The sequence below is a fragment of the Passer montanus genome, unplaced genomic scaffold (genome assembly GCF_014805655.1).
Source record: "Passer montanus isolate IOZ18808 unplaced genomic scaffold, ASM1480565v1 scaffold3, whole genome shotgun sequence".
In the NCBI taxonomy this organism is placed as follows: Eukaryota; Metazoa; Chordata; class Aves; order Passeriformes; family Passeridae; genus Passer; species Passer montanus.
Window position 1 is genome coordinate 3,757,877 of NW_024367707.1, and position 12,007 is coordinate 3,769,883.

The 12,007-nt window shown below is 41.0% G+C and overlaps 1 protein-coding gene across 1 annotated transcript in view; it reads right to left on the minus strand.

Annotated features, from left to right (window-relative positions):
• Nucleotides 1-3,738: 3,738 nt before the first annotated feature.
• Nucleotides 3,739-12,007, minus strand: part of PDK3 (pyruvate dehydrogenase kinase 3) — a 31,420-nt gene continuing 23,151 nt past the window's right edge. The window contains exons 8-10 of the mRNA XM_039714427.1: nucleotides 11,618-11,728; nucleotides 6,503-6,616; nucleotides 3,739-5,464 (exon numbers count right to left, since the gene is read on the minus strand). Of these exons, the coding sequence (XP_039570361.1) occupies nucleotides 5,321-5,464; nucleotides 6,503-6,616; nucleotides 11,618-11,728 (369 nt within the window). The 3' untranslated portion in view covers nucleotides 3,739-5,320. The remainder of the gene's footprint in view (nucleotides 5,465-6,502; nucleotides 6,617-11,617; nucleotides 11,729-12,007) is intronic.

Below are 12,007 nucleotides of genomic sequence, written 5' to 3' on the forward strand. Positions count from 1 at the left end.
CCTGAGGGTGCTCCTCTGCAGGCATGTGATTTCTAACAGTTATTTTGGCGGTCAAGAACAATCTGAGAATTAGCTTTTGGAAGGTTTATATAGCAGAAAAAAACCCAAACCCAAAAGCTGTTCATATGTTAGAATTCCTCTTGAGCTCCCAAGTGCAGCTCCCTGAGGGTGCTCCTCTGCAGGCATGTGAGAAATTGACCTTGGACTGCCAAATCACCAATGGAGCTCCATATTGTGTGAAACCAAACCAGTCCCTTAAAAATGTCAACATGTAGTTTTTATGTAATTTTATTTGTCAACCACGGAAAGAAAAAAGGAAAATAAAGAGTATACACAAGTCAAATACACAGGTAAAAGACTAGAAACAAGACAAGTATCAGAAGATTCAAAAATAAATTTAAAATATCACCAAGTAATCCCATGAAGCAATACCTTCTCACTCCTCCATTACAGGTGTAGTAGATTCAAACGATGCCACCTCAGAGGAAAGGCACCACAAGCCCACTTTCCCTGGTGGATGCCAGGTGCAGCACAGAGCAGCTCACCAGGAAGAGCTGTCCTGTCCCTGACCTCGGGGACAAAGGGACTTCATTTCCACCCCCGTGACAAAGTCATCACACCCTGCCAGTGCAGGGTCAGCACACCTTCCAGCCTGCAGGTCCCTGAGGACAATCCCTGGCACTGCCTGGAACCTGCCTCTGCCCGATGTCACCTGCAGAGGGCATGGATTTCAGAGCACTGTGCCCAACACCTCCTGGCAGTATTCAATTCAAAGGAAAAATTCAATAAAGCAATTAACACCAGAAGGGCAATGTCAGAATTATCATACACTCATCCATCCTTCCAGTACCACATGAAAACCCCTCCAGATTTAAGAAGCAAACAAGTTCACTATGCTGATTTCTGAGGACTTTTAAGGCAACATAATGCTTCAATTAAAGCACATGAACTTGAAATTTTCTTATTTATTTTTAATTAGAAAGCCACTTCAATTACACATATCTTCATTGTTTCAAATTAATATCAACAGCCTGAGTCCTGATCCTGAGAGCATTCATTTAAGTGGCATTCCTGTCATACACTGTTGACTTGTGCAAGTATGTGCAAGATTCAGCCCTGAAGTCACTACACAATTTACAGCCACGTTCCTCATTTGTGAACAAACTCAACCTGTGAAGTCAGCAACACTTTGTTCTGTCACGTGCCATCATATTCTCTTAACTTCAGCAAAACCACATTTACATATGTGAATCCATAGACAGGTGTGGGTGCCAGGAAGAAGCAAGGAAGAGCTACCAGAAACCATGGCAACCTGGGAACAAGCAAGGAAAGAGAACACTGTGCAAGGGGCATGGTTACCCTCAAGATAAACACTAACACTGAACACTGAGGCTGTTTGCTACAGAATTATTTTCATGAATCTTGACCACTTTTGCAGCACCTCACACATAAGGATCCCGAGGTACCAAGGTGAGGAGGGAGGAAACCTCTTCCATGTCAATGAGCTCAAGATATCACCTTCAATACTGTCTGGTGGAGGCAAACAGGAGATTGTACTAAAGATCACTCTTGCTCACTTCTTGGAGAAAGTGAACAGCTGTTACAAAGCTGCTTTGTCCTCAGCTTTTACTGAGGACAAAGAAAAAAAGCAGTAAATGTAGCCTTTCATGGCCAAAAAGCAGCCTGAGTTTTCCAAGAACACTACAATTAATATCCATACTCTTTAAGCATGTGCCAATGGACCTGCTTTAAACACTGTCCCAGAGGTAGCACAGACTGCAGCAGGACAAAGACTTTCTCTGTGCTCTCCCAGGTCATCAGAGTCAATTACACAGGCAAAGTCTGCACCTGAGTTGCAAAAGAAGCATTTTGGTATCTTCTGAATTTTTCTCATCAAACGTGGATTCTGAAAGACCCCTTGAAACAAAGCCTAGAAAAGCAGGAGCATATCTACATGATTTGGAGAGACTTCTATTAATATTAAACTAGGCAGAGGATTAATAAAATTACATTCAAGACACATACACCAGAAAAATGCACAATGGACAAAAAGTAAACTATGTGTTACACTATGACATACAGAAGTTGTTTATAAATTCTCAGGGAGAATCAAGGAGCAAACATCTCTTGTTAAAGTCTGTTAATCATAAACACAACAGGTAAGGAACATTTTCACCGAAAACATTTTTTTTGTATTTCTGTGTCCTGTAAGTCAAGACAAACAGGTTGCAATGACATCAGCAGGCCATAAATCTGAAATTCATAAGAAGGAAATATACTTGTGTATCACGAGAAAGTTTGGAATTAACAGCCCCAAGATATTAAAACATAGTTATAAGAGATTCCAATCAAAGGTAAAAGTAACTGAAAAAAAATCAGTATCTGTAGTTAAAGCAGCCATATTAAGAACCCACCCATGCTCATTTTCAGGCACAGCCATTGAAAAACCCTCTCCTAATTGCAGGTCTGCTGTTGCTGTTTCCTGGAACAAGAAACAGACTAATACCCTGTGCAGAAACATGGCATAAGGACAATGAGTGGGGAACAGCTGATGGCACACCTGGGATTGCCACTAAAGCACAGGCTGCCTGGACAAGGCTGGAGAGAAGAAAAGTTCTCTCTTGTGTTCATTGTAGTGCTCCCATAAAGACCTTGGGGAATGGAAAGAAAATTAATTCCTTGTGTTCCAGCCTGCTGTTTTGAGGTGTTTGTACAAGCTCAGGCTTCTTGGAAATGGGTGTCATTTCAGGGGAGTTCAGTTTTTAAGTACTGGAGCACTCCTGACTGCAAGCAGGCAGTTGTTTTTGTGGATCAAGTAGTGACATCACTAACACAGCACAACGTCCTCCATGGTAACTTCAGCTTTTGTTCACTTTCCATGGTTTACATCCCATGGCTCCCATGGCACTTCATGAAAACAAGTCCAGTGTGCCAGCATCCTTCCTTCGCTTTCTGTTCCCTCTCCTCATAGTGTATGAGGAGACAGCCAAAAACAAGTGCCAGGTCAGGATTTACTACTTCAAAATGCAATTTCTAACAAAAGCTGAAACTCAAGTTTCTTATGCAGACTACCTTATTCCTTGGAATGTTTTGGGTAATGTTCTACAAAGAACTGACCACATGCAACCGAGGAAACATTAGTTTCATCACAGGTTTTCATCTTGAAGCAAAATCTCCTCTGCCATTACTGTAAAACATTACTAGAAAACACATGCAACTTGAAATAATTTTTAAAACAGTACGAAGTTACAGGTGGGGGCAGAAGATAAAGGAGTAAACTTTAGTAGATGTAACTTGCAACCAGTGTTTCAGTCAAACCATCCCCCTGGTATCACCACAGCTGTATTGCTTGAATAACAACCTGCATTCTCTGCAGCAGTGCTGGGAAGCTGCTGCTCTGGAAGCCACACGTGTCACACCCTCTGGCCAGGGCCAAACAAGTCCAGTTTGGGATGGGAGGGCCCCCTCGGCCCCCTCCTCTTCCTGCCTCGGGCAGAGGGGGCTCTGAGGGGCTCTGAGGGCAGCACTGCCCTGCCGGCAGGGGAGAGCCTCCAGCACTGCCCTGCTGCCTCCTGATCCACAGGGAAGGGCAGCAGCCCATGGAGACACGGGCCTGGTGCTCCCAGGCCTGATCCCAGTCCCTGTGTGTGGGACCTGGAGCCCTGTGAGCTCACCCTCTGCTCACACACGGTCAGAACTCACCACACAGGCAAGGCAAGAACTTCCACTCCTCACAAATGGGGCTCTATGGAGTTTATTGCTCAAAGCACTTTATAATCCTTCAATGAGATGTGCTATGAAGTGCAAAGTACTATTGTAAAGTCAAACTAAGATTCTTTTTCTTTTTTTAAAATACCTAGGAATTTCTCAGCATTTCCCTAATAAATCAGTTCTTTATAAAAATAAATACTGGGAGGACAAAAGGGACAGTTCCCCCACAATTTCAGTAAACAAGTTTAATTTTTCCATGCTAAAATCTCTATTATCTTCCCAAAAAATATCAAAACACCTAAGAGAAATTGAGGGTGCATCAGAGCTGCTTACAACTCATCTCCTTTATTGCCACAGCTAATGTATCACCAGAGCTTCTAAATTTCACAGGTTTTTGTGAAAGGCCATAGTATCAGAAACAGCATTTGGCAAAGACTTTGTGAGGAACAATTCTCTAATAGTCAGCAATGACCCTTACGATAAATTTAAGGGGAAAATACTTGCATTTTTTAAATCTTTGATATTTTTTAGCTTAAACCAGGTACTGGCCACATTTTGTCCCTCCCATTTCTACTGTATTTCCAGTTTCATGTACTTAGACCAATGACATGTTCCAAAAGCTGGTGTACAACATCTTTATATACACTACAAATTCAGGTTACCAGACTGTAGTCAGACATTGAATGTATAAATAACTTTGCAAACTATTTACAGGTTTTAAACTAATCAGGTTTCAGCAACCAACACTCTTAAGGCAAATTCATTTGTGTGACTGGCTGTCTGGCCTCTCAGCATTTCTCTCCCCTCCCCAATTCCCCTAAAATGGTAAGCAAATAGGAACTTGAATTACCCCCTGCCCCTGTATTGACAGAATTTCTTGTATGAAGAGATGATCTAACTACTTAGGAGCTTTCCTCAAAACAAGGAAAAATGCACAGAAACGCATTTCTGTGTCAAGAAAATCATTAAGTTGCATACCAAGAAGTGGAAGTCCTACCATCTTATAACAACACAACTTTTGTATGCACATGACAAATGGCTTTGGGAATTTGGAGAAAGCATCAGTTTAAAGCTGCACAACCCTTTTTAGAACTATGAATTGATAAACTCACTAGAGATAAGATCTGAAGAGCTCAAAGGGATTTTCTCTTGGGGGTGACACTGTGCAATACAAATGCTGCATGAAGCACACGTTTAACTATGTTAGAATTTTTCTCTTATACCATACTGCTGTGCAAGATACCATTCACCACTTAGGGGTTCTGCACATCTTACCAATCCTTACATTGCATAAGAATTGGCCACTTCCAAAGTATCTTTTTGTTACAACATTGTGTTCCTAAGTGCGATCACAGTGCGATCCCTTTTGTCAATGCATGACTGAAGCAACCAAGCATATTCTGGTGAAGTACACAGGATTCACATACCAAACGTGCTCAGTGCCTTCCTCTAAGTCCCAATCATCACTTTGTTCTTAGTATTTTTCAATGCCCTGATTAGGTCTTTGTTTGGAAGTAATTAGCTACTGTGGTTTGAAGGATTTTGGAACAAAGCAGAGACTTTATACTGAATGCAGAGGTCATCTCCAACAGAGACAAAAGGTGGCAAATTATCGATTAGCTTTGTATTTAGAAGCATCCCTTGGTTCACTGCTAGGATTGCTCCAGTCATCTGCTTCAGGTGTGGTCTTGTAGTGCCGCCATGCTGACTTATTAAAAACAGGAAGTCTTTCAAATGATTCACTTGAAAGGGCCTAGGGGAAAACAAAAGCAATGGTTAGGTATCACTGGAGGTACAGAGCAAGGTGATACTCTGGGAGTTCTACAGTTACAGCTTCTGCACCCACAAGTGTCACAGTTATCCCTGTGTTACATGTCACAGCACTACTCTGAGTAGTGTGACTAGTAGCTCTAGCGATACTCAAAGCCCCAGTCAAAGTTTAAAGAAAATAATAGCACTGAAAAATACTTCCCCCTTCTTTCCAGGGAGTGGTGTCCACACAGATGGCAAGAAAAACATTTTTGGTCAGAAACATTTCAGTGAGATTTGCCACTGACATGAAGCAGACAGCTACTCCCACACCTCCCCTCCCAATGCACTGGGGCTCTGCCAGCACACTGACCCGTGGGGGCTGACCCAGTTCAGTGCCCTGGGCCACCTTGTTCCTCTGAGAAAGGCCAGACCCTTTTCCTCCACACTCACATGCAGAGGATCAAACCCACCAGAAGCAGAGGAGTCCACAAGTCACTTGCTATATACAGCAGGGCACAGTGACAGTGCAAAGCCAACAACCTACACGAGCTATACACTCTGTGCTTTTGAACTCCCTCATGGAATTCAACCAGTGCCAACCTTCAGCCCCTGGGCTGTCCCAAAAAATGACAACAGGATCAATACAGTCTATTGCATCAAGAACTGCATAGAAAAGACCATATTTACTAGTCAGGAGTTGGCCAAAACTTGTCATTTCTATTGTGGCCAAAACTTAAAATCAAAAAACATTAACCAAAATTATCTCTTATCACAGTTCTTGGAAGATTCACCACTTACGACAGATTAACAAAATGCAACAATCCAACACAGGGACTGAAAAAAAAAATCAAAGCAAACTAACTAGTGTTAGTGCCAGATTAACCTATATAATCTTGGGGTTTAGGATTTTATGTAACTGATTTAGGTAAAAGCGTCAAAGATTGCAAAAAGAAATTTGAAAACAAACTGAAGAGTGAAAAGAACCTGCTACAAACAACCTGCACTGCATTACTAGTTTATAAAAGGGTGAAATTCATACCTTCAAATAAATAACAGCATCTGAACCCACGCCTTCCATTGAGTAGAGTTTAAGGTCACCTTGAAAGTACCTCGCATACAGACGAGAAATTGGCAATCCATAGCCAAACCCGGCCTGCAAAAACAAGAGAACAAAAGGAAAAACATGATGAAAAGTTTAAAAATGCAACAGATCTCTGCATTAATTTAGAAAAGAGAGGATACCTAAATATTGGATTTGTATCAAGTTCTTTTTGAAGCTTTCCTTTATTTCTCAGCTTATACTCTAAGTCCATATTCAGCCTTTTGAGCAAACTCCTCTTCTCCTATTCATTAGTTTTTAGTACAAAAAGGGCTGAGTCCTTTGCTAGAAGTCCCTTGTCCATTTTCACTTTCTCAGAGGCAGGCAGATGCAGCACACCAGACACGCTGCTGGCCACCAGCAAAGCAAACCAATGTCCTACACACCTTCCTCACTGTGAGGACCATTGCTGACCACTGTGTTCTTTCTTTGGAAAAAATCAGAGTTTTGACAGCATATTTTTAATTCCCCAAGCTTGCAATCATTCTCTCAAATGTATCCACACTTAGGAGACTACAGAAGAAAGCCAGAGACAACTCTTGTCTACTTCACCTTGGTCACACCATTAAGGGACTGCTGATGCCAGAGAGATCAGCAGAGTCCTGCAGAGGAACACTCAGACTAACACAAGGCAAATGATCCTCTCTGTTTAACAAAAGATCAGGATTCCACAGCACTGAGGACTGAGACACAGTACAGTCCACACAATTTTCAAAGCATAATGGACTTGATGGGTACAAAGTTTAGATTTTAAATTAACAAAACAGTTATTCATAACCATGCCTGCAACAAGATCAATCACAAGGGACTTCTTCCAACCCTCCCTTGTCAGAAAAGCTGTTAGAAAACCCTCCAAGTCTCTCTCACTGGAGCCAGGGAGTAAGATTTTGCTCAACACATCTTTCAGATGACCGGCTGTGTGCTGGGAACCACAGTGGTTGGTTATGCACCCAAATCCCACCTGAATTTTTCTGGACCATCCAGTGCAATAAAGGAACACACAAGCATTTGGGGAAAAAAACCCAAACATAATACAAGGCAGGGTAGTATGGGTGGACTACGAGAAAAAATAGACACTTGAAGCTTTCAGAAAACCAATAAATTCATTCCACAATAATATTTGACAAAAGCAACCTGACAGAAAGTGATAAACATGCCCTGAATTTTATAAACAAAGGCCTGAAATTATACAAAAAAGAGAATGCTAAGAAGAAGGATTTGCAACCATTATGTACAGCTAATATGTGGTATGACTTTATAGGAAGTCCCTTGAGGAAAAAGTGAACAATAAAGAACTTGTACTGAAGTGTCCATCACAAATTCTCTTGCTGTCATCTACTACAACATCTTTTGGCCGTTTTTGTCTTGTTTTTACAGAATTCTAAATTTAGTATTAAATTGGTTTGCAGTTGCCCACTCAGTTCTTCTAAGCAAAATGAGAAACAGAAATGCCAAATATGCTCTTTTTACACTGCCTATTACAGCTATTCGTGTCCATTAACAGAGTTAAAACAGTTGTTTAGCTGCACTTTTCCCAACATCATGTTTTAAACTTCTCAAAGAGAAATTTTGTCTCCCACCAGAGACATATGCATGACTTTCAAACACTGGCCTTGAAACTTCAGAGATTTCTTTTTTAACCTCTAAAAAATTGATCTGGCTGTCTTAGAAAGAACTAAAAAAAAAGTCAAAAGCTGACTTCGTCCTCTGGAGACTGGATAATAAATACATCACAGAAATTACAAAGCACAGCAACCAAAAGGCAACTTGTGGACAGTCCATACCCCAAGGACCAGCTCAAGTAAAGGGCAGTATCAAACAATACTGAAAACACTTTATACTTCCCTCACTCCAGAACCACCCCTCCTTAAAAGCCAACTTCTGTTTGTCCCCTGTTCCTTTCTGCCCTGTGCTAGCCCACATCATTATTTCATGCAGCTCTCTTTCACACATCTCCTGCCAGCCTCTCTGTGCACTGCCTTCAGGGTGCTGTCCACACCAGGTAACTTACAACAGCTACACAGACAACAGACCCAGATGAGTACCTTGTTAAACCCTGGCCTTGCAAAGGGTCTATTTTACAAAAGACAATTAACAAGAGGTGTTCATTACATAGATCTGTGCTTGACCAAGAGGACAGAACAGTCCATGATGGCACATCTGCTTTGAGAAAGGAAAACTCCTTAGGGCAAATTTATCATTAAATGTTATGGTATGCATTAAACAAAAAGGCAATAATTACATTTCTGTGTTGCTAGCATCAACAGATTTAAATTAAAACTAATTTAAGACACGTTTCTCTTACTAGAAACAAATGCTGTCAGAAAAAGAACCATTAAATTCCCTAAGAAAGCCTACTATCATTAAGCATGACCATGTGTTTTAATCTGTACTCTATGTGCAGTGCAGATGAACCTAAAACCCACTAGAATCTGGATGCTGCCATGGTAACAAGGTTTCTCAGCAGGATTTAAACAACATTTGCAATGACAGGGAGCAAAAATTCTCCCCAATCAACAGAAGGATACCTCTCTTCCACTGCCCAATTCCATGAATGTTTCATAAACTAAACGGGGATCATATAAAAATGGGGGGAAATGTTAGAACAGAAAAATATGTCTGTTTACACTTCACACCAGCTTAGCTTAAAACATTACCTAAGTCAAAGATGACACACTACCAACCTTCTCCAGCACTCACATTTTTTAGTGGTTTGGTCTTTGGCACTAAAGAGACTCCTTCTGTATGGACATCAAAGAGGAGTTATGTAGAACCTTTCTGCTGAAGGATTTTTATTTCCAGACTGACATACAAAGCACAGCATAATTGTTTTTATAACTGGATCTGGGCCATAACACATAACATGTCAAACTTCACTGCTAAGTCCTTGTTCCTGTTAGTGGCAAGATTTGGCACAGACTCACAGTTTATGACTTTTTTCTTTCTGCACACACATATAAATAACAGAGCTGAAGAGCTTTTCTCAGCTTTCAGTCTTGTGCAGGCATTGGTCAGACTTACAGGGAAAAAGCTGCCAGACTCACAAGAGAGGGGGATCCTTTGTAGGTTTGACTACAGTGGCATAGACTGGGAAAGGAAAATAAAGCCTGAAAATGGGATACAGAAGAATACCCAAGATAAATGCCACAGAATCAAAGTAAGCAGTTTTGAAGATGAGGAAGTAAATATAGCAACGCATTGCTAAAGATGCACTGAAAAAAGAAAAAAGAATAGTGTCAGTCCTAAGATGAACACATTTTACAATCAGAGCTACAAAGGAAGAGACAGTTTAATAGTGAATACAACTGGTAATCAAGGTATAAGTTTATCTTGAGAACGAGTTTCAGGAAATCCTTGTAGACTGATAGGGTAAATTGCTGATCAAATGTGAGACAGAACAAAGGCAGATTATGCATCAAGAGAGAGTCTACCATTTGTGACAGAAAAAAGCTTGTATTTGAATTAAGGCCTGTTGCCTCTCACCACATTCAAGATGATTTTCTATGAAAAAGCATGAGTCTGAAATAGAAGACTGAGATGTGCTGTAGAGGTAGGAGCTGTGAAGGATCAGCACCAAGGCAGGGCAGACACAGGACTGGGCTTGCACCTCCCACAGAGCAAAGGGGAAACCCAGGGCAATGCACTGCCATGCCACAATGGTACCCACTGTGGACCAAGGCAGCACCATGAAGACTTTCTGCTCATAAGCTTAGAGGAAATTTATTACCTCTGAGTCACTCTGAACTGATTTTACCCTCAGTTTACTGTTAAATATTTTACATCCAAAATAGTCACGTGGACAAGAGGGAACAAGCCCCAAGCTATGCCAGGGATGTTCAGGTTGGACATCAGGAGAATTCCTTCACTGAAAGGATTGTCAAGCATTGAAACTGCCTGGCCAGGGAAGTACTGGAGTCAGTCAGCATCCCTGGAAGCATTCAGGAACAACTGGACATGGCACTTGGTGCTGTGGTTTAATTCACATGGTGGTGCTTGGTCAAAGGCGGGACTCAATCCTGGGAGGTCATTTCCATTCTTAATGATCCTGTGATTCCATGCTCTGCCCCATTATTCATCTTGAAGGCACTTGAAGCACAGAAGTATCAGTAGGGGAGATAAAAACCCAACTACTTAGGAACCTGCTAGATGAGAATGCTCCTAAGCAGGGACAGAAAGTTTCTTAGAGAATCAACTTCTCAACAGGCTTAGAGATAAAGGATTGCATCAGAAGCAACAGAGATGAGAAGAGGCAAAATACAGTATCTGTATTAATCCACTTACTGAAACCAGTCAAGTGGAACAGTAGCCTTACAGTTTTTATCACAATGAGCCAATATGTAATTTAATAAAACTATTTAGAAATAGTATCTTAAGATTTTTTTTACATCATGCTTGCTAAAAGAATATACTCATTCAACACTGAAATAATGTGCCTGCCTAAAAGAAACTATGGGTAAGTATTTTTTACATGAAATATGGCACTGATGCATCTCAGAAAGGAGTATCACATAAGGTTTTTCCAATTAAATAGGAATATGCCAAATATGTTCACACCACATGCAGGAACAGGAATGGTTTTTGAGGTATTTTTACAGTCCACAACTTAGACAAAAATGATCTTAAAGCTTTAGTATAAGCTTGTGCACTGCCAGAAGGTGCTTCTCAAGTGCTGAGCAGCATGGCCCAGCTTTTTAATCCATTTATGATAGGAAACTTAGAGTAATTGATACATCAAAGAGGAGCTCATTAGGTCATTCACCTGCTCTGTAATATTGCACTAATGATGCTGCCCATTAACCTGTGAAAATACTGTGCTTGTGCAGATTTTTTATGCTTGTTTCCAAGAATGTAATGTCAAGACAAAGCAAAGTAATTTTCTATTCCACAGACCAAGTGATGATAACAGAATTCATTTTCTTCTGTTCTACCTGGAAAGACTTGCTAATTATAAAGCATTTCCTCAATGGAAAACCTGATCCAGCAGATTGCAGTGAAGGGAAATGTAAAATCAGAGTATTGCAAAGGGACATTTAAATACATATTGCAATTGCTTACCAAAGGCACAGCCCTCGAGGGCTCCAGACTGGGTCTGGGTGCTGTTGAGTACATGTAGTTAAACAATCTGTCTATTTTTCTTAGAGGTACACCTCCACCTTGGTCACTTATCTAAGGAATGAAAATTGAAGAGTTTAAACATCAGGTTTTGAAAAACACCACAAAACATCAAGAAGCATTATCTAAATTACTTTAAAAATTAACTAAAGGAGCAGTTAGGGACTTTGGGGCTGTCTGGTTTGGAGAGAAGTGGGCTGGGAGTGACATGGCCATGGTCTAACAGCTTGCTGAGGAGGGGAACTGGGAGGGAGGAGGTGCTGATCTCATCCCCCTGGATCCAGTGATGGGACATGTGGGAACAGTTCAAAGTTGCAACATCAGTGGAGGTTG